The sequence below is a fragment of the Zootermopsis nevadensis genome, unplaced genomic scaffold (genome assembly GCF_977971745.1).
Source record: "Zootermopsis nevadensis isolate Lab colony 2312 unplaced genomic scaffold, Znev_1.0 Znev_ptg000017l, whole genome shotgun sequence".
Taxonomy (NCBI): domain Eukaryota; kingdom Metazoa; phylum Arthropoda; class Insecta; order Blattodea; family Termopsidae; genus Zootermopsis; species Zootermopsis nevadensis.
The window spans coordinates 9506084-9529734 of record NW_028259149.1 but is presented as its reverse complement, the minus strand read 5'-3'; the positions used below and the strand labels follow the sequence as shown (position 1 = coordinate 9529734).

Sequence of the window (23651 nt, the reverse complement as noted above, 5' to 3'; positions counted from 1 at the left end):
TAAGACTTTATTTATTTATTTTATTGGTTTTTTGGTTCATTGTGGCAGTATAGTTTGATATTATTGACAGATGAAGCTGTATAACCGGAACTTTCCAGCAACAGAACGAATTGAATACATGGGTTGGGTGAATGAGGGTATCCTCAACAACAATCAGCCGTGGCAGAACTACAAACCGAGGTTTCTGACGCTCAAGGGTACGGATGTGTTGCTATTTGACTCCCCGCCAGTAAGTATCTAACAGAAACAACACAAGATTCTGGAATTGGTAAGGAGATTGTAAAGTAACCCTTGTGCCTAAGGGCCACACCATGGATGAGTGTAGGAGACCTGGAGGTAAAGCTCCACTCTGTAGGATTTGAAGTTTTCACGATGGTGAGTCTGAAGATGGCTCCCTCTGGGTTGTTGTGCCGTGTAGTCTGGCAGAAGACAGCCATCTTCAATGCTCCACTCAACCTCAGTATTTCATAGTATGTGGGCCTCATTGGGTTATGTTGTTCTTTATTGTTATTATATAGAAATAAGTTTCAAAAGCCTGTTGCAATTCATCAGGGAATTATTTTTTTCTTTTAATGCAAATCCTTCCCCTCTTTGTTCCTTTATTTTATATCTTTTACTACTATTCTTATTTATTTCTGCCTCTTACACATCTATATCCTAGGCCCTTCATGCCCTTCCTCAATACTTATCCCTGTTTTAAATTCATACACCACATCACATTATCTATTTGAATTTATTAAAAATATTATCATAAATACCCACTGAATTTCAGCAACTTTTGAATTTGCATATTACACATATAGGGGTATTTAAAGATGTGACTTAAACGTGTCTAATTCTAAACTAATATAATACACACTAATGTAAATCTAAAGCAGTGTGAGATTTGATGTTTTCATGACAGTGAAGATTACATTGTTTTTCTACGTATGAATCCACTTTGCATCATAACCCTGAAGAACAGAATTGTAAATCTGACAAAGTTTATAGATAAAAACACATTATTATAGAGTAACAACAATAAAAAATATCAGTAGGCTTATCCACGAAATAATTTCATTGTTTTTTCTAAGGTTCAACCTATTTCAACAACTCTGAGTGAGTGCAAGCAAAAATCAGACTGACTTTTATGTAATGTAAATGTTCTGTAACTCAAGATTTATCTGATATATTGTTGCAGTTAAACATAATGGACTGGCTGAAATGTGGTTTAGTTTTTAAAGTATACCAAACAATGTTCCGAGTCATCAAGGATTCTGAAAATGTTGATGAGAGACAACATTGCTTCTTGATCCAAACATCAGGCCATGAGTCAAGGTACTTGTCAGTAGAAACAAGGCAAGAACTTCTGAGGATAGAGAATGCCTGGCATTGTTCTGTGTGTGCAGCTGTCATGAAATTAGGGGTAAGCCATTTTATGTTTAAACTCTTGATCCTGGTTTTATGACCTCCTGACATGACTGATTGCCTATGAAGACTTCTTTGAATTTAGTCACCATGAAAGCCATTGATCATATGTCTTGAACCTGGTGTAGTGTGGCCATGTATTAGCCACGTTCACATCGCATTCTTATCCACATGCTTTGTGATTATATATGTGAGGGAATCATAAAAATTTTTCTACTGAAATATTAAGTAACTGTTTTAGTTAAAATGTAATACACAAGATAATTCTGAATTCCCTGTTATTTTCTTGTGTTTTTAGTGGGTTGTTATAATGGTAATTTTTCAGTGAAATTGTGTGAAATTTACATTGTTTCTAAGAGTGCTAAAAAAATTGCCTAGTTTAATTACATCAAAGGGCTGGCAATGCCTAGAGAGACTTGGGTGGAGTATGATGATGCACTGTTTTATTTTGTGCCCCATTTGTTATATCTGTATCCATACAAAACACAATTAAAGTCAGTGTTTTATATACAATGTTTCTTGTTATCTGCTGGGAACTGTCCAATACATACTTTGAAATTTGGTCACCAAAACATCGAATCCAGTACAGTTACAATATTACATGACTATGGGGTAGTAAAGGTTTTACAGATTTTATTGTTTTGTGTTTCTTTTGAGCTTCCATGGGTATGGCAAGGATTTATTTCTGACTTTATACATTTCATGGCTAAAAAGTTTAAAATACTATTTTACTTAATAACCAAGGATTGCAACACGTAACTTAAGTTCTGAATCAACCCAAGTATAAGTGTGCATACATTCAAGGACTATATAGGTATATGAATACTGGGTTCAGCCCCATTTTATTTATATGTGAACACTTATTGAATGGTCCTGGCCTAGTGACTGTTGGCAGCCATACAGTTTATCTCCTTTCTCTTCATAGAGCAAAACCTTCAGTGTCACCACTTCAAATGGCAAAACAGCTGGTCTCACGTTAGACTGGCACATGGGATTTGCTCTCTATGACACTGAATCAAAGACATATTCGTGGAAATACAAATTCTCTCAGCTGAAAGGTTCATCTGATGATGGAAAGTGCAAATTAAAGCTACACTTTCAAAATGCTGAGACCAAGATTATTGAGACAAAAGTAAGTATGCCATTTGGTAGGTGCATAAAAGTATTCCTGTTTTCATGTCAGTCCAGACTGCTCACCTCTGCCCTGTGTAGTCTAGAGGTTGAGAATACATGAAGATGTACAAGACTACTTTTATCATGCCTGTATCTTAGTAACGAAAGGAACTGATTAGGTCAAGAAACAGCCTTCAAAAATTGATTTGCAAAAAGATCATATGCCATGTTGGCCTGTCTGTCCATAAATAACAACTTAAGAACTGCTGAATGAATTTTCATGAAATTAGGTACTGAGGAGTTTCAGTAAAATTTGTCAAAAATTCCATATTTGGTAAAAATTAGACAATATAATTGTCACTTTGCATAAAAACCTAAATGTATTTTTGCTTTGGGAATCCTTACATAAGGAATGGTTATTTTGGTTGCCATGGTTATTTGGGGAATCCCTAGATGTGAAATCCCAAACCAGCTGGGTAATTGTTAGGGAATCCTCAGTGATGATATGATCACCCAGCCAGATGGCCATGAGGAACTCTTTCTATGCAGGTTTGTCTGCAGAAAATCCTGATATCATCTGTGCTGTTTAGAAAGATCAAAAGTTATATTCTGTCAAATTCTGTAGAACCATATGATTGTAGATGCTAATAATTGGTAATGGCATTGCTTGGTAAAGAGACTTCACTTCTGTGTATATACAGTTAACTAACTTGTCATGTGTTTTCTCTCAATAGGAATTAGAAACATCTTCCCTACAAAGCCTTCTGTTCTGCATGCACGCCTTCCTCACAGCTAAAGTAGCATCAGTAGATCCAGCGTTTCTTAGTTCAGTAACTCCATAATGCAATACAGTGACATGAACTTAAGTACACACCAAGAGAAGAATAGAAGAGTGCTGCGCAAAGACGTTACCGTGTTCTGTAGCAAGGTCTGTTGCTGAAACTACAGCCGCACTATGTTATATACCGTACAGTATTTAAAATAATTTCTGTATATTATAGTTGCTGAGCCATTGAAGAATATCAATTACATTTGTATATGACTGGAGGTAGATCACAGGGATATGTAGTAATAGGCTGATATTTTGTTACTTTGTGGTGTACTTTTAAATCAGCCCATTTCAAGTGTTATTCTGAGAGAAAAAGTTCAAAACCTTCTTCATATACATTTTATGGCCTCTATAGTCAGTATTCATCTATATCTACCTACCCAAATGTGCACTTAGACAGTATTCAGAAGAATGGATTGGTATACATTTTCATCTGTATAATATATCACTTAATTTTTAAATTTGTGGACATACATTGCAAAAAATGTTCCTTTTTATATTGATATGATTAATTTTGCTGTTTGTAACTTTTATCTCCAGTTACGTGTTACAAAATGTGATGTACATAAAGCATAAATCATGACCATTTCTTTATAGCTCTGTCAATATTCGTAACTCTGATTTCTTTTAAATTGTATCTACAGATATAGTAGTTCTTATATTTTTTGTCTGTTTTACTATTTTGAAGATGATTTTGCAGTATAAATTCTTTTAAAGCATTCTCTGGCTAATGTTATGAGTTCTGAATTTTGTAATTATGTATGAAATTTGCGCATAAAAGTAAAGATTTACATTATTTTTTTCCATTTTCTCTCTAACACAGCCTGGGAAATAAATTTCATGTGAACACTTTTAAAGCATCTTATGGCTAAATTTATAATTTACTCAAAATTTATAAATTTTTAATGCAAGATATAAGCAGTCATACTTTATCATAATTATCATAATTCATTTGTCTGTTTAACTTACAAATACAGTTTGAATGACTCATTTCATGCGCATGTGTTATGAAATCTTAGAAATTTAACAGTTTGCTTGTATTTTCTCAAGTGTGAAGTTGGTCAGCCATCTCTTCACTGTTTGAACGCCTTCACGGTGTGATGTTTAATGAAGGGACAACTTCACTTAGGGCTTTCATTTAAATAATGCTAAGAATATTGGAGGCTGCGACTGCCTTTAGTCCTGAGACGTTGGAAGCATCTACATATAATACAATAAATATATTGATCCAGAATTGTCCTTTCCCATCACCCCTCAATTCTGACTCCTGTTATCTCTGCCTCAGTCATATGCAAAGTCAGTAGTGACTTAGCATTAAGTATTCTCCAGTCCCTATTTTTACTATGCTGTTATGAACAGTTCTTGTTGATACAAATTTGAACTCATTTAATGATTTGTTAATTGTTACATACTTGGTGTGACAACCGTGTTGTCCTGTGATTGACAAACCCGAGGTCTGTAATGTTTGTCTTGCCAGATGCTGAAAAAGCAGTCCGTAATAACATTATTTGATTGAAGAATGTGCTGGAAGCCATGAATAGTTACCCTATAGTTAAAATGTATTAACTAAAGTTTCTGTATTCTTATATTAAATTAACTTGATATTTTTTTCTTGATGGTTAATAGTTACATGTAAGATTTGAGGTTTTCACAGGTGTGAGTATGAAGATTTCTGTCTTCTGGGTTGTTGCGCTGTGTAGTCTGGTCGATGTTTACCAACATTTCAGAGGTCATAGTGCCTCCATCATCAGGGTGATGGAACGTTTCTGTCTTCTGGGTTGTTGCGCTGTGTAGTCTGGTCAATTCATCGCCCTGATGATGGAGGCAGTATGACCTCTGAAACGTTGGTAACCATCGACCAGACTAAACAGCGCAATAACCCAGAAGACAGAAATCTTAATAGTTACATGTTCAGTTGTTAAAGTACTTGCTCCAGCAATGGTTGAAATGTGTGCTTTAAAGCAGCATCTATTTAAGAGTTTATAATAAGCAACGTATATTTTATAAGAGACTTGTGTTCCTCGACTGGGGTAGCTGAGTTGCTATTGAAAGTATTGTTCGCTAGTTTGAATTTTCTTACAGTACAAAGAAATGGTACTAGGCTACATAAAAAAAACTTGTGTTGTTTCTTGTTTTATGTATATCACTGATAACTGTGTTCTGGTGAATGGAAAAAGCAGTCAAGTTCTTTTGTTAATATATGTTTCAAAGTTATAAACTGAGCACTAGCAACGGTTTAACAGTTTTACATAATATCTGGATGCAGTGCCAGCTATGTAGAAAGTTATTTTTTAAAGAGCAGCTCATATTTAATTTCCTCTTCTGAGAATACATGTATATCCTGATGTTCATATCTTTGGATTTAGTGTTCTATATGGTTTATATTCTTAGTAACATTACCTATTTATGCGCCACACTCCTGTTTATATATGGTTTGTTTCTTGGAAAGGTCTAGTGAAAGACAGAGGAAGCTGCTAAACGATATGCGAAAAAGTTACAGACTCTATTTATTGACAAGAATCAGATGAATAATCTGTTGATGATCCCTGCCTTTTAACTTTTCTTGTTAACTTGTAAGAAATCCCAGAACTCTTCAGTTTAAATTCATTAAGGGGCCTACAGAAACATTTTTGGTATTATTATACATGAAGTTTATTTGGCAGCTGTGCCAAAGCATGGTCTGCTTTTCACAAACCCTGTGTTGGTTTCAGCCCTTTCTTGTTGGCTAGCTGCAGTAATACTAAGACTAGAGTAGAATCTCTTTCTGAGCACCAAATATTCTGGCATTCTTTCTTCTAAATGACATCACTGTAGTTTAAGTATTTCACAAATTATAATGATTAAAATTTTTATGCACGGTATTTTCTTGCTCAGTTAGAGTTTCTGACTTGTGTGTTATTTGTATGTACAAAATTAAAAACACTGGTAAATTTTATATATAGCATTTGTGTGGCATCAATAACCAAAAATAAAAAGAGGTTATGTGAGTATTTGCTGAGAGAAAGGTAACTTACAGCTCACCTAGGGTCATAGTCAATGAACTGAACCTGCAGCTCAGATGTGACAGAAGATTTTATCGGAGAATCTTGCTAGAATGTAGAGAAACTGACGGAATGGGAATTTTAAATTGGGTGTTTAGGAAATGACATATGAGAAAGTGGAATGAATTGGCTTAGGAATCTGTTTAATGGTGAAGTTGTGATGTTGCTGATGTTGAATCTTAGTTGGACAGTCGGAAGGAGAAGACGGTTATGTTTAGGGTCGTATGTGGATACATGTTTTGTTCACATGAAATATTATAAAACACACCCTGTAGGGTCTAAAAATTTTCTGACAGTTTTTTATTCTGACCTCCCACTAAAATTCATGCTGTTTCTGCTTCGGTCAGATATAAATTGTTGTTGCATGCGTGCGCACATAAAATGGAAAGCCGATAAGGGCAATTATGTGCTGCACTTTCTGTTGTTTCAAATGAAAGTATGTTACTGTAATATATCTATTACTCAAAGGGCATTTTAACACAGTAGAATGCAGGTGCTATATCTAAAACTTCTTAAAATCTTCCTCTTGTAATTTTTGCAGACGATTGGAATTTCCCAAGAGGATCTCTGTCTTCTGTTATGTTCTTGTATGTAATTATTGTTACATAACTTTCATAACTTTTATGATACCACTGTCATCATAGAGATGTTGATTTATTTCTTACTGTTCACACACAAATTCTATCATTGATTAGCTGAAGGAACTATGAATTTTTAACACATGGTCACCAGATTTTATTACGTGAAACTGAATTTCCAAATAAATCAAAGTTCCTCTTTATAAATAATATTCGAGTTTATGTAAACTACTTATAACAGGGACATACAGATAACTATTTAATAGCAATATCATGGTTGAGCGTTACTGTACCTAATGACATAAAATACTTGAGATGTAAATTATCTTATATGTAACTGACGTATTGGCTACGTGCCGTTCTCTTCATGTATTGTGTAAAGCATATTGAGTGTAATAGCGTGCACAATTTGGATGCTCCCGAAGATGGTAGAATTTCACTGAAGCATGTGGGTCCCTTTTACATTCAATGATAAATTTGTGAATTATTGTATTTGATGGTTTATTGAACTTAATTGTTTATATTGTGCACTGTTTGACATGCAGAAACAAATGAAGTGCATCTGCCACTTTTTACAGAACTCATTATCATGTGTTGAAGTAAGTGCCATGACATGAAGATATATGAAAGTTTACTTGTTTATTTGTGGTTTATTTAACTATGCTGTCAGTAGCTTAGACTGTATAACATTGAATGATTAATGATTTGGAAAGGATGTGGAAAAAAGTGGTCATGGCCTGGTATAAGGTACTGCCCCAGCGTTTTACTGGTTGAACAGAAGAAAACCATGGAGATCCAGTCAGGGTAGCCAGTCTTTAGACCAATATTTGAACCCAGGACCTCCCAAATATGAAGCAGGAGTGCTCTGGTGTTCGATGCGTGTGAGGATGTGGATGTGAGTGCTCAACTTAAAGCACCAGCCTCTTTACTCATGTGAAAAGAGATCCTAGTACCCACTGAATAGGAGGCTGAATGGCTTTGCATCTGAGGCAGGAGTAAAGAGAAAAATACCTGCCACTACTATAAATTTAACCACCATTATTCGGTCTATAGCCTAGTCACTATACTGACTTTTATGAATATATTATAGTAAATAAAGAATTTGACCAACAGCGGTTAGCCAAAGATCACACAAACATTTGAACTTTCATAATTTTGTCTTTGGAGAGAGTGTAATACGTTTACCTTTGTATATGTGTACAAAATGCCTCTGCATTATAGAAACTAAAATTCTTGTTGAAATCTACTTTGTTTCCGAGTTTAATGTATCAGTATTTTACACAGTATCTTAAAAATTATCCTCATTTTCTGCCACTGGTTTAACATAGCTATAAATAGATAAATAGCACATTGTTATATTTTTGTATTGTTACGTACTCTTACTGGTGTGTGTGTGTGTATGCGCGCACGTGGGTCCGGGTGTCTACATGGGAGTGCAAGCTGTCTAGCTTATGAAGTTAGCCATAGTCATGTGCAAGGCATGGTATGATCTGTGTATATGAGGGGATACGACAGGTATATTAGGAGGTGTTGGCAAGAATGAAAGCTCACACAGCCCGACATTTCATAAATCTGAGTTTGTGTGTATTCATAGATATTTCACTTACATTCTTCCATTGGTACATGGCATGTGAGCAATTGGAATTGTAATGTGTGTGTGCACATGTTTGTGCATTTGTATATATAGACACACAGAGTACGTGAACATATGCCCTGCTCGCTACAGGCTTATTTTGTTGCAAAATAGGTCTCACAAAGTCAGATTTTAACTGAACCAAATTATGGAATCTTAATTGAATATATTTCTGTGATATTATTTACTGTAGTCTATTGCAATATAATGCTATTGCTTTTTTATATATATATTATTATTATTATTATTTTATTATTATAATTTTTTTTTTAGAAACCCATTTTGTTTCGCAGCCATCCAGCGCTTCCCCGAGCAGGTGAACGACACTCATAAGCATTTAATTTATTCTTGTTCATACTTATTGTACTTCTTTGATATACGTCTACTGATTCCATTGCAGTTCACAATGTCTTCTGTATTCATGGACTTAAAATGTTTCTCTTCTAGTGTTCGGCTGCGTTTTTAAATGTCACTGAGCCACGCTGTTCCAGTGTGTCTTCTTCTTACACTTCAAGTAAGTGATTATGTGTTGATGGCATTATATTATAATGGATTACGTATTACACAAGTTATTTTCATGAAAAGACTGAAAAAAATGTAAATGTTCTTGTTTTTTGAATTTGTTAAATTATTTCTTAGTACATTATTTCATTCTCGACAAGGTTAAACTGGCAGTGAATGAGAAAATGGGAATATAGTGTTGCATGTATTCTTTATTTTCACTAACATGACTAAGAATATGTGAACATTATTATGGATCCTTTCACTTAAAGATAGAATTCCTTTATGCATATATTTATGTCATTAAACATAAATATGTATATAGTTTGAGACTAACATGGAGAAGAAACTAAGCACATATTTTGCAAATGCAAAGAAGGTCTGTATATATAACTATATGTATGATAATTGTGAAATTTTAATATTTGGAAGCTAATATTTTGGGTGATAATGTTATAGATATGAATTCTTATTAGATCTTGTTATATGTTTGTAATATGAGCTCTTTATTTATATTACATAGCTGAACACCAAGTGAAATATCTTAGTAAATATATTTTACTTCTGTATGAGCAGAAGAAATGGTTTATTTTTTAGAGTAAAATTGAAATTGGCTTCACGTTACATAGGGATAGACTTGAACATGTTGGTGAAAGGAAAATATTGAGAGGTCACTGTTTATGCTTGAAACTGCAAAGTAAGTTTGTGAATCAACATTTGTTGTCCATTCTCCATTAGTATTTATCTTGTTTTCTCCAAAATCATCAGCAAAAAAAATTATTTACTACTTAAAATTAAATAAATAATTAATTAAAACACTGTTAAATGGAAGAAAAGTATTATCACCAAGTTTTTAATTTTGGCAAAATTATAGTAATATTCATAATACACAGTTAAATGTTACAGTTTTTGAACCTTGGAATTTTTAAATAAACGTTATATTGATATTTTGGAGGATTTGACAAACCACCAAAAATTCAGTATTGCCTTTAGAAACTATAATTCTGATCACACTTTTTTGCTCCTTATGTTGTTCGTAATTTCCTTGAAGTTTGTCTGCTGCAATTCTTGTACATATAACTAGCTTGATGGATGCTGTGATGAGTTCAGAATTTTAAGATGGTCTTATCTTTAGAGCTGTAAAAGTTCACTATGTAAATTTGAGAGGAATCTAGAGTACTTTCTACATTATTAGCATCTTCAAATATTTTCCCCCCAAGAAGGGCAACCTAGCAATAAATAATTATATGTAAATTGGATAGTTGAGAAAGGAGGGACCAGTTACAAGTCAGGAAGTACATAGCCCCTAAGAAAGAATAACATAATATGTGTCGTGTTTCTAACATCATGGGCGAGTTGTCAGAATTTCTCCTTCATATTTGAAAGCTCCTGAATTCAAATCTTGACCCAGAAATCTGCTATTTTTATTGAGTTTCTTTGTGGTTTGCCTCAGTACCTCTAGGCAAATGCCAAGATAGTATCTCTTCCTCCACTCATTTTCAATTCAATATTCATCAGTCATGCCATATCTGATGCAAAATAATTGCTGTATAGTCTGAGTTAATTGTAAAATAATTAAATAAACCATAAATAATACATAATTCTTATTATATAACTTTCGTCGGTACTCGTTGGTTATCGGGACACAAAACGGGTGAGTCGAATATCTGAACTTGGATTGGACGAAAAACTGCACATGCGTATCAGTATACCCGTACACTCGGTTATTGTTATCTGTTAGTTCGTTCAGTTATCCACACACATTAACCTAACCTAACCTAACTTATTTTTAAAGCGATGTGTCCCGATAACCCAAAAGTACCTTTCGTCCAATTTCTCAACTATGCAATTTACTTGTGCCTTTTTTTAACCCTTCATTGTTCCCAACTCAGTTTACTTGGGAATTTGTTAGTCACATTAAATTTTGTATTTTACTTATTGATATGTTCATATCTGTAGTACATATCTGAAATATCTGTGGCTTATTTAATTTTATACTTAGCATTTTAGTTTGTAATTTATAGACGTGATATATTAGTATTCTGGAGGGTAATTGATTGTATGTTATGAGACTTAATGACGTATCAATGGCATAAACAGCACACATCATGCAGATTTCCTTATTTACAAGGTTGATTATTTTAATTGTGCCTGTATGTAACTCTAAGTGAAATATCTTTCCATATCAGAGATTGCGATACATAACCAGTGATACAACGCAGAATAGGACTGGCTATCTGTAATTTGTATTACATGTAAATTATTTGACTCTTTATATGCTCTTTAAAACTTATCTTCTGGTCAGGGCAAAATATAAAGTAGTGATAGGAAACTTGTGTGCAATCAAATTTTGTTTATTTATTATGCCGTATTCCTGTGCGTATACTATTTTTATTGTACTTTAATTGCAGTGGAACTTGAAGAATTTGGAAGTAAAAATACTCGTAGGCTATGATGTGAGAACCTCATTTAAGTTTTATTGGACAAAGCATATATATTAATGTTTTCTGCAATGAAAATACTGTAAATTATATTACAGATGACAGGTAAATCCAAGCAATTAACATTTTAATTTACATCTGACACATATAATTAATACGAGAGAATGAAATGTTAATGTGCACCGGGAACATGTGTATCTACTGGTTTGCCTTTTTTTTGTTCTGTCCAATTTGCGTAATGGTAAGGAAATCTCTTAAGTTGACATTATTCTTTTTGAATATTTTTATATTTACACCTTCTCACAAAGTAGACTTCATTTACACCTATCACATCAAGCTTAAATTTCTCCTGTACATGTTCTTGCCCAATATAATTGACAGAATTTAATTAATAGAAGCACAATTTAGAGTGCCTTCACACAGCACAACATCTTTTTTAGACGTACGAAGTTCACATTCCCTGCCGGGGTACAGTGGGCTGATACTCTATACAGTAGCAACAGCTCTGTTACTTTATCGTGTTATGTCTCGTTTCAAAGAAATTAAATCTTCTGTATTCTGCCGACTATCCATTGATACTGGGTTTTAAATTTTCTACACTGGCACAATTTAATATAATTCTGTGTGCGAACTTTAGCTGTGCCATCCATCAATGTCATAAATTACAAGTGACTCAATACTAATTTAAAATTTTCGCGAAAATTATCAGTTTAAAATTTAGTTTCTTAGTACCAATATGAATTCATACATCGATATAATAACGTAAAATATCAAATAAAAAATGTTTGCATATTGATATTCAGTGTTACTTTCTAAAGTTCTGAATTTAAATATTTTTAAGAGATATTAGTTATTAATGTCTATAAAACTATAAAATATATAAAAGCAGGGAGCATTATGGTTTTGTATTTTGTGTGTGTTGTTTAGTTGACCAACGGACATTTTAAAAGCTCACAAAATCATATTTTATCTTTGTCATTCTTAATCTTAGTAATGCATATGGCTGCTATTATTTTTCTGCGTCGTATATCATTATCATTGTTAAGAAAGTTTATGATCCTCAAAATATCTGAGAAATGGGAAACAAACGTTTGCCTAAAAATGGAGGAGTTTGAAATATAAACATGTTAATAAAATTTAGTTTAAGCCAGTGGTTTCAAACCTGAAAGGGGACAAATAGAAAATGAAATCTATTTCCTAAGAAACAGATAAAGTGATCCATATAATTTTGATTTATTTGTCTTACAAGAAGCATATAGCTTCTAAACCTAAATCATTTGTTTTAGTCTTACAATACGGTAATATTTGTGACTGCAAGGTCCAAAACTGGGGAGATGCCGAGTTTGTATATTAAAATCCTGACTGAGGCACGCACAGATTTCTATTAGCATTTTTAATCAATGTTATTCATCCTATTCTGTGAAGGGCAGGTCCCATAATATTAGTCATAGAATACTGAGAGATAATTCCCACTACTTCTTCTTCTTCTATGGATCTCCGGTCCGTATTCGGTCGATGGCCTCCTCAATTCTCCTCTTCCATTCGGTCCTCTGTTAGGCCCATCTGTCCGAGGCTCTGATTGAGGTTTCGAAACATCTTCATTTTTACGGTGCAAGGTTCTTAGCCTTGCGACCAACCCCCAACCTGGAGGACCAGGGTACCTGTCTTAGTCTGACCTCTCCCCCTCGACCCTAACATTAGCTATGCTACCGTCAGCATAGCTCTTGGGGTCACCGAGGTACTCAAGCCCCACCACCACGACAAGGTGCAGGTACCATTAAGTGGGGAATTCCCAGTACTTAGTAAAATATTTTAAGAATATTGATACTTCGAAAAGGGATGTATTTATATAAACACTATTTCCACAGAAAGAAATAGCTCACTTTTAGCACTGGAAATAATGATGCCATATACTAATGTTAAAAATAAATATGTTAAGAAAGAAACTGTTTAAATTAATGCCTTTAAAATTCAATTTACTCTCCATAGATCAAGCCAACTGAAAAAAGTTGGGGACCCGTAAAGAGTACCGGTAAATGTACAAACATTGTTAAACCGAAAAAAAAGGAAATTCAATTTACTGAGATTCATGGTTGAAGTAACATTTGATTAAAAGGAAAACAATTTTTATCTGAAAATAATGAAATATGGTTAAGCTTCATAAATGATTAAGGCTGAATATAGAGAACCCATTGTGAAGTTTTGGAAGCACTGATCTTAACAGCACGCTGTGTTTTTTGTACACAGAGAATTCTTTGTAATTGTTTGAAGGTTCTTTCATCCGTGTGACTATTCTAATATATACAATTGCACGTAACCTGCTCAGGAGCTAAGGTTGTTTGCGAAGCTGAACGGTGCGAATACACTTTTATAGAAATTGTGAAATAAAATGTGAAGATTTATTACGTAGTTATCTTGTATGATTAATTCACATCTTAGAACAGTTTGAATTTAAACATTATCGCTGTAATTTTCAATTTAAATTTATTCAAAAAAATAGCATAAAAATTGGTAATAATGTTTTTGAATTATCCTCAACTTTGAAATTTATGTTCACATACGTATTAACTACTAATGAAAACTACAAATATATATATATATATATATATATATATATATATATATATAAAGTGTAGTAAGTGTTACCAACTTTGAGGTCCTCAGATATTTCCTTCGGATATGTTGGATCATTTAAGAATTTTTATTAGAATTCTTTTCCAGCCCATTTTAGTAATATAAGTACATTTCAGTGAAGTCTCATGGTAGAATTATTGAGAGAAATTAAATAATTTTACAAAAATAACACATTTGAAAACAAGTTATTTCCCTCGTCCAAGGAGTCGTACTAAATGTCCATAGATCAAGCTAACTGAAAAGTTGGGTACCCGTAAATAAGGCTTGGTTATCATTTTGTTACATTTGAAAATGATAGCTCTGGGCTGGAGTGCCATTGAAGTATTGTTAAGCCAAAAGCTAAGTGTGAGCTGGATTTCTGTATCCAAAGTTGACCTTCATTAACCCTCGTGAAAATATAAATATTTCTCTATCGATGTGTGTCAACACAACATGAATTAATGACCTTACAGTTGGTAATTTTACATACAGTGGACATAATTAAAATATTATGACAGATTTATGATGGACGTTTAAGTATAAAAAAGAGCAAACATAGCAAATAATGTACTGGAGCATTACATCTGTTTCATCATTTGCATGTATAAATGTATTATGTACCGGTATTATTCTGCTGTAATGACATTTCAGAGACATTGTTATAAGTAATGCAATCTGACAATACATAATTGTTTTGCCAATCCTATGAAGCTACAGAAAGACAGGTCACATATTCTTGAATACTTCAAACTCAGCAATGTTACTTGTAAATAAAAGTAATATTATGTTGATAATTTTGTTTCATTCCATTTATTTTCACAAATATCAGTGTTGCATGTTGTTTTATAGTCGTCTTAACTTACATTAAAATATATGTTAATATTTATTAAAAGTTTGACGAAGCATGAATACAGTAGCAAGTTATGGATGCAACGAATTTTCGTCCGATTTATCACGTAACGGAGTGACGGCATGTGTTGTCTTGCAAGAAATGACAGGAATCTATTAAAAGAGAATTTTAAACTAGCGGCCTAGTGATCTGGCATGCTCAGAATTCCTCTACCAGTATGAATTCTGGATGTCTCCAGGTCCGTAATTAAATAAACATTTTGACATTCCAGTTTAATACAGTGTATTCTGAACAGTTCTGTTCTTTATTGTAACAGTAGTGAAATAACAGCAAGGCTTAAACCTAATATAATTTTGCATTAACCTGCTTTAAGAAAAGGAATTTATATAATGTATTACTTTACGAATACCATGTGACTTAGAATCGATCCCAGAGCTGTGAAAAGAAAAATAGTGCTTTTGCGAAACGCGACATTCAGTCGTCAAAATAATCGAAAAATGGTCGCAAAACACGATTACAAAATTTTCCACTTTTATATATACATAGGCAAAAATAGTTTTATCTTTTCTTTATTCTGTCGCACACGATTGGTCCTTGACTTCTTGTACCAAATTTCCATTCGCCTCGGTTTGTTACATCATAGATAGTGAATTCCAGTATATTCATCCATGCCCTCCTACCATGATCTGCGAGGTTTACATTTCTAGCTCCTACCTGCTGGTGGCCATTGAAAAATAGGATGTTCACAAAGGGCGTGTAATTATCTATCTATAACACGTACGAAAAACTTACGTACTGCGAAACAACACAACATTCAAGCTTTTCCACACGTGGACACGGAATTTCATACGTAATTCTTTCGAATGTGTTGTAATTACACACCTTTCAAATCGCCCACTAATTTATGGGCACTTTGTATTCTGTGAGGTGATCATTTATCTTTCATGAGCATTAGTGTCCAAGCCATTGAAGTTGCCTTTGCTTTTACGCTGTCCAATATTGATTCCTAAGCATTCATTTATTTTATATTATACATATTTCTGACTCTGCCCAGTCTCGATATATGAGTATTGCTTGTAAGGTAGTCGATTTCGACGGCCGGTAACTTATGTATTAATCTATTGTCTAATGTTGGGCCGATTAATATTTTACTTTCCTAGAGATGTGCTGATCCCAGAAAGAGCATTTAAACGTCAAATTTGCATCCTGCATATACAGTTTTAAATGCAAAGATAAACCTTTGTTACGTTACCTGCAGAGGCAGAGGGTAGCCAGAGTAGTTGGGGAAATTTAAAAGACGTCACCTCCTAGGATGACGTAACTTATTTTTACTCAGATTTCTTTTAACAGCAACCGGATGTTCAGTGTTCCTGTTGGCACGCATTAAAGTTTAAAGCAATCAATGCCCGATAACTAGATGGAGTTTAACCCCCGGCCACCTTAACTTCAGAAAGAGAGCCCGAAACAGCCATTGTGGACGTACGGAAGAAGGAACATTTTACCTTTGGCAAGAGTTGAACTTATGTCGTCCTCATTCTGCTTGTAAGTTTACTAAGACCGAGGTATCCCTAGAATTTTCATAAGAGCAATTCTTCCTGCTTTCAACAGTTCGCCTGTGTTAGGGTAAAGAGGTGAAACTCAAGAAATCACAACCGAAGTACCTTACTACTTGACAGCTTATATTTCCTGTTACACGTAATTTATTAGAAGGAATACGCCAGCCGTAAGTTTATGTGCAATTTGTGAAATTATATTTCTATAATTTCAATAAACTTTTTTTTTATGATAACTTTCCGAAAATTGTTTTTAATTTCTTTAACTTTTAGGGCTTTACCATAGCACCGGCGACTGTATTAATATAGAACTGTCTGAATGCATAGTCGTTCCTATACTATTTTATACGGTGGCAATCTTTAGTTATTACTCGACTAAAATACGAAGATTCGCTCGCTACACGTTCGTCAATACGGGGCCTAAATGTTTACAGAATGTTCATATGCTCATTTGCGGCAGTACTTAGACTCGTGGTGTATAGTGTAGGAATACATAACTGGTTCCGGGCACAGTACAAAAGGGACCTCACTACTGATTAAATAAAATTCGAGGTCCTTCAGTAGTAGCCATATGCAATGTTTCAAGGTCATATTTCTCCTCTTCAGATTCTGGATGAAAATATATCTGGATTGTCACAATGTCCCTCATCTTCCCTTCCAGGACTGCTTTTATACATATATTAAGAATTTAAGTGAAGTCATATATATATGATTAAAAAACACTACGTATGTATACAGTAACATAATGTCCTTGATTACTGCACCATTACTTCAGCTTTGCACAGTCACTGGATAAGAAAAGTTGAAGTTGTATGGCGAAGTGGAGGTAAAGCACCACGCTTTATTTATCTTGGCCACGAATCAAATATTATTTTATAAATAGTCCTGCAGTAATTTAAATTTGAATAGTTTCCGAATAATGACACAGACTTTCACCATAATCTATGTAGTATAGAAATAAACTAAAATTGTTAACATTCGCACTTAAGTTTGGGAGCAAAACCTTGGCACTCGAAATTACTGAAATAGCAGTAATGGGTTGTTATTAACCATTGACCTGAAGAGAAATAAGTGCGTTTGTCTTTCTTTGTCTAATTCAAATAAAATAGGGGAAAATATTGCAGTCGATATAATATCTACTCTAGAACTGCGTTCATGATTTGAATTACCTACAAAGCCACACAAAAAGACTTGTTATTGCAATGATAAATTACACCAATCAACATTTGGGTACTTTGTTTGGCTTCTCGTCGCCCATGCTACGTTCCATTGTCTGGCTGACGTCGGTAAGACTTCCGGCTTGTGTAAAGAGGGAGAATTTATTAGGTTCCCTACAAATGAATTGTGTGATGAATACTCAGCATGTTCTCGGAATTGATAATGACGGACAGTTCCTGTAGATTGACATCTAACCGAAAGACATTTCGTCTTATAATTTCATGGAGACCGCAGAGTCACAGTTTCGCTGGAATATTTGGTCGAGTCCATGCTTTCAGACTTGGTGGGTATGTGGTTTGTCGTGTTGACACCTGCACATGAAAAACATCGCGTGTGGGAATATTGTACTACCATAAATGCATTTGTCATTATATGACGCCGCCTCTATTAAGTAAAATAAGTTTAGAAGACAGAACATAGCCAAGGTTTTAGACAATTAAAGAAAATGTGGTTTGCTCTTCGTAGCTTAGTGATGTGGGCCTGTTATGAGTATGATTAAATGAAGCACATTTTCATCTTTCTCTTTGCTAATTCTGAACGCGTTTGATTAGTCATTGTATCAGCACCGACCGCCGCGCCATGTGATATCGTAAGTTATGTTTACTGTGTCTGATCTGTTCATCCGCCTTCTGGTCGCCTGTTTATGCATGTCTAAATGTTTCTAATGCTTCTGTCTAAATGCGTTTGTACCGCTCCCTTGCATTTAATTGCCTTCCGTATGTGGTGTGTGTGTGTATGTATATATCCGTGGAATCAGGACTATTCGGTTTGCTGTATGGAGAAATGTTGTGTTTAGCTGTTGTCCACTCTGCTGCTTCTAGAAAATGGCAGAATGAAATGGGTAGAGTGTGGTTTGTGTCATGTGATTGTGTGCTTTGTGTTGTGGTACGTTGTAGATTTTAATATAGATAAAGTGTGAGTGTCGTCAAGAAATTTAACACTATAATCCCTGTCATAACTTAGAATGAGTAGATTAAGAGTGTGTTTAGCCTGGACACAGTGTGGAAACAACATTCAAACATGGAAAAGACACCTAGCTGCAGTAGTGACTGTCAGTAGTTGAAGAGAAAAAGCTCCAGATGGCAGACACAAAAGTAAAAGCACCATTACACTGAGTGAGTTTTTACACTGTATTAAATCTTCATTAGAATTAATTTAGATGTTAGGAATATTTTCTCCACATGTATTTAATTTTGCACATGAAATTTTAAATGGGTGTTAACCAGTATAGTTAAAAATTTCTTATGTATAGTTTAGCAAACATACAAAAAAGTTGCTTGTTTTGGCTACAAATAATTAGAAGAAGCGCTTTCTGAAAAATAATTATGTTGCTCCAGAACTTCAGAGTTTCAGTATTTCACTCACATCTTCAATTTTGAATAATTTGCCAGAGGCAAATCTCAATATATGGTTGTCAAAAGGTCGAACCTGTTAAGTTATTTAAGATGTAAGTGCACATTCATTATTCATTAATAACATTAAAATTCAACGTTACACTGGTATTTTTATTTTAGGTGCATTACATTTTTGAAGGCATTTTAAATACAAATTTGGTCATTGTCTCTATGACGCTTGTGAGGACCTGATCCAATTTTGTTGGCTGTACAACATTTGGCACAACATAACAGTCTTGGAGGGACTGGGGAAAAATAGTTCATAAAATATCTGATACTTCAAAACATGAGGTAGGGTATTTGTGAACAAAATAACAATCAGCCCATTTCTCTGAATTTGAGTTATTTGCATAAGTAAACGCCATTGAACAAGTATCTAATTTCTTTGCTAAATCAGATGGGCGGACGGACAGAATGAAGGAAGGAAGGAAGAAGGGACGGATAAATAGACAGATAGATGGGCCGATACTATTCATAGTTTAAGTACAGACATGTTGATGTGTATCAGGCTGATAAATATATAGATAAATCTTGTCCTTGGCCTTTCAGGAATTAGTTTAATAACCCGGCTTTCCGGTGTAAGGCCTGTCGACTGTTGAAGATATTTCAGCGAGCAAAAGGTCACCTCTTCTCTGAACCAGGCGAGAACTTAGCGCAATACTCCGCTCTTGGTTAGGGTTTTCGGTTAGTTAAATAGGTGGATGGACGGACGGACGTATGGGTAGAGGAATAGTTAGAGAGATTCATTACCAAAATAGATAATTGTTTATATTCCTATGCACATCGCGTGTTTGTAAATCACTAAAATGTCTCTTAAATTTTTATGAATCGAATACAAATGGAAAAATCTTAAAACACCAGTAGATGTGAAGTGATTGATTTTAACATATTAGGTAGTGCTGTATTAGCTTTAGAGGTTATGTAATATCGAATTAAATGGGGGAGAATGTAATGAATGGTGAATAAATAACGATTTGGTAGGAGTCGGTCGTGCTGTTTTGAAGATACGGTTATGACATTTGCCAGGAGACGCTGTTGAAAACCACATCATGATATCGAACAGCACGAATGAGGCCCTTCCAAATACAAGTCTAGACGTTTATTGCAAAAGCGGCCCTCTTGTTCAGTAAAGAATGATGCTCTTTATGCCGTCCCACGTGTCTTTTCAGATGAATGCTATTCTTGGACAGAGGCAAATGTTGTGGCCTTGACGTTGAGTTTCCTCCCGCCTGTGATTGTGTATGAAGGGACTTCTGTTTGGGGGGGGGGGGGGGGGGGAAATCGTGCTCCTTTATTCTATAAACCGTTGAAGTGACTCGGTGCGCCGACTGGATATTGATTTCAAGTGTTCTAGGGTCGGCATTTCGTTTGCTGCATGCCAATTACCAGGTTCTTTAAGCTCCTTGAGCGAATTCCATGGAACAGATTCCCTCTTGAGTACTTACAGCTACTCAAGAAATTCCGTGTCTTTTACTGAGACCGAAGTTTTACTATCATGTGTACAAGAGCCCACCATCGGCCTGAATCCCCAGTCAGATGAGTCCAATCCACGTCTCCATGGACACGTGAAGTGACAGCAAACATATATTTTACGAAAAATGTTCTGGCTTAGTGGACTGTTGAATTATCAAGTGGCTCCAGGGAACCAATAAGCACAGATGCTTCGATTCTTGGACGGAGCACTGTTATTGTGATATACTTTGTTCGTCTTCTTGATTGATATGCTTGGATTAGGTGATGACGCTGCTTTTAATGTAGGCGTTATGCAAGTAACCTGTAGCATCGAATGAGATGATTAATAATGTGATTGGATAAGAATTTGGAAGGATATAGTTGTTCTTTAGGGAACTGTCTCGACATTCGCATATGGAGAGCAAGGAACCCCTTTCAGGACAGCCGATAATAGAGCCCACATTTTAACTGGGTGTTTCGTACACCGGAAAATTACCTTGAAATTTATACATCTTTCGCTTGAGTTGTGTAGCACAAACACTCTGTCATACAAAGCCTTACTCACAGTTGTTTTGACCTGTGTAGTTGTGACAGTCGAGTGAGTAAAATTTCCTCGGCACCTCTGTCAGTGAACAATATGTATAGTTTAGAAAGCGTCGTTAAATACAGCTAAGAAACACTGCTTATTAAAACGAACCATCCATTTCATGACAGGGAAGTGGCATGGATATTACCGAAATTAAAATAAACAAACTTGTCAGCGAGTTTTCTAGACAGGGCAGCCATAAATTAAACGCATAGGAGTGTCCGCACCTTCGGCTTAGGCGCGCGGTTGGGGGTGAAAGAAAAACTCTTTGTTCATCATGTCACGATGTGAGAGGCGGGTTGCCTGCTTACCTACGTTGTATAACGGCAGAAGTGGAATTTGGCGACACTTGAATTTAATTAGAGAGGAATGTGGTGCTACCTAGCAGAAATTCGTTAACTTTACGTCGCTACTATCTTCAGTTTAAAATGTTTCATTACGGACCTAAACATTACTGGGGATTTGGGGATTTAACATTCAATTACGTTCTCTCCTACCAAGGAGATTCTACTTAGAGACACTGGAAGACCTGATAGTGTGCCCTGCTGCCTGTATTGACCGTTTTAGCTGTGCTTATATTCAGTCTCCAAAGACATACCATAGCCACACACGTCAAAGCAATCCCTTACACAAAACAATGTATAAAGCCAAATTAACCATCCATCAGCATTGATACGTATGACTCTAGTTTATTTTACAGTTAGTTTGGCTAATATGATTTGATATATATTTACAATTCTGCGAATTCATGTAATACGCACTGACCGTCTTTTCTTATGGATCAGTCATAATTAGTTAGATAGATCTTTCGACAAAAGTCGAAGTACTGTCGGCATTACTGTCCAATGCAAATTACAAGCATGTAGAGGTACTTCCATCTCGAAGGTACTTCACCTGCCACCGTGTTTATACTGCCAGTGACAGATAATTAAGAAGTGCGAAGAGGTCACAAACATACAAACCGATCTTTCCTTATGGATTCAACTAAAGTATCTTGTAAGTGTTCGCAATTTAGGTGTACATAATTAACATTTATTAATAATCATCAAGTTCTGGTTTAATAACGCAGAGAAAGTTCTGTATTGCTTACAATTGAAGACATTTTTGAGACGCTTGGCATTTATCGCTGTCGCAAGTACCGCGTAAAACTCAATTTTTCCTTGTCACGTACGCAGTCTAGAGTGGCTGGACGCACTGCTTATTAGCGTCGGGGAGCTCGGCAACAAGACGCTCTCATGTGATTGGCTACTTTTTCTTCTTCATCTCCTCTAGAGAACAGAGTTTGTACCCAATTACGTCTCAACCATATCGGTCCATGTTACAAGGGAAGTGTATATTGTGTTCAATGGTAACATTTTGACTTTATATTGTTTTTTCCCCGCTATCACTGTATTAGATTGTGATGCGGAGAGAAGTGTTTGTGATGCATTTTGTGCAGACTGTTTGTCTGTTGAAAGAAACGATAAATACATGACTGTAAAATTTAAAAGCGACACATGCAAATGTTGCATTGTATTTATATGGGAAGATTTATGAAACAACCATTGGGGCTGCTCTGTGTATAGAGATGTTTAGGGACCGAATGGTAAAGTTCCTAGTTCAAATCTCTGCACAGAGACCAGCTATTCTGACTGTTCTTTTTATGATTTCTGTCAGACTCCCCAGGTAGTACTGCATTAGAGTAGGCCACGACAGGTTTCTTCCACATCCTTTCCAATTTATTATTTACTGATCATCCTCTCATTTGACTCTATAAAATCTAAGCTATTGACAGCAATGCAATCAAACTTTACTCTGAAATAGGTTGTAAGCAGAAAGCCTGGTTCACAATGAACAGACATCCGCGTTACTAATGGTGTAATAGTTTTATAACAGCTTTTTAACAGATTAAACAATATAAAATTAAAATTCGTACGTTTCTCTTAATGGTGGTATAACTAACTCATCAGTATTCGCGTCATGTTTTCAAGTTTGCAGTAATCTGTGTGCACAAACTAATGGTCCTTTAAGTGCACGAATATGACATATATTGAGTTCCAGATCTGAATTCCATCTGCTAATACTGAGACAGCATGACAGGTCCTTGAGAATTAGATAAACATATATGCTGTCAACGTAAAAATTCTGTTTATTAAACCAGTGTAAAAATCGTATAAATAATGTACAGAACTTTGTATCCGAAATGTACCTCCTAAAGTCCAGCACTTTTTATTGACTGGCTGGTTTAATTAACACTTATTTGCTGTTTTATTATTTGATTTTTGCAATGTCAGTAATTTGAACTAATCTTTTTTTCCAAGTCAAAGTGCTGTTCTGAAGATTTGTTCTAAGGAAACGCAAAACCTCCGATTGACTGACAAACCTTCCATTATAATTTAATTTCCGTAATACGTGTCCCGTCATTCTCTTCCGTATGGACATCAGAGAAAAGAATTTTATCTT

At 35.0% G+C, this 23651-nt stretch overlaps 1 protein-coding gene across 2 annotated transcripts in view; it reads left to right on the top strand.

Moving 5' to 3' along the window:
* Syn2 (Syntrophin-like 2) overlaps positions 1 to 14948 on the top strand; it is a 102259-nt gene extending 87311 nt beyond the window's left edge. For both annotated transcript variants that reach the window (XM_022083572.2, XM_022083564.2), the window contains exons 7-10: positions 71 to 229; positions 1181 to 1405; positions 2333 to 2539; positions 3255 to 14948. In XM_022083572.2, the coding sequence (XP_021939264.1) occupies positions 71 to 229; positions 1181 to 1405; positions 2333 to 2539; positions 3255 to 3362 (699 nt within the window). In that variant the 3' untranslated portion in view covers positions 3363 to 14948. The remainder of the gene's footprint in view (positions 1 to 70; positions 230 to 1180; positions 1406 to 2332; positions 2540 to 3254) is intronic.
* The last annotated feature ends 8703 nt before the right edge of the window (positions 14949 to 23651 follow it).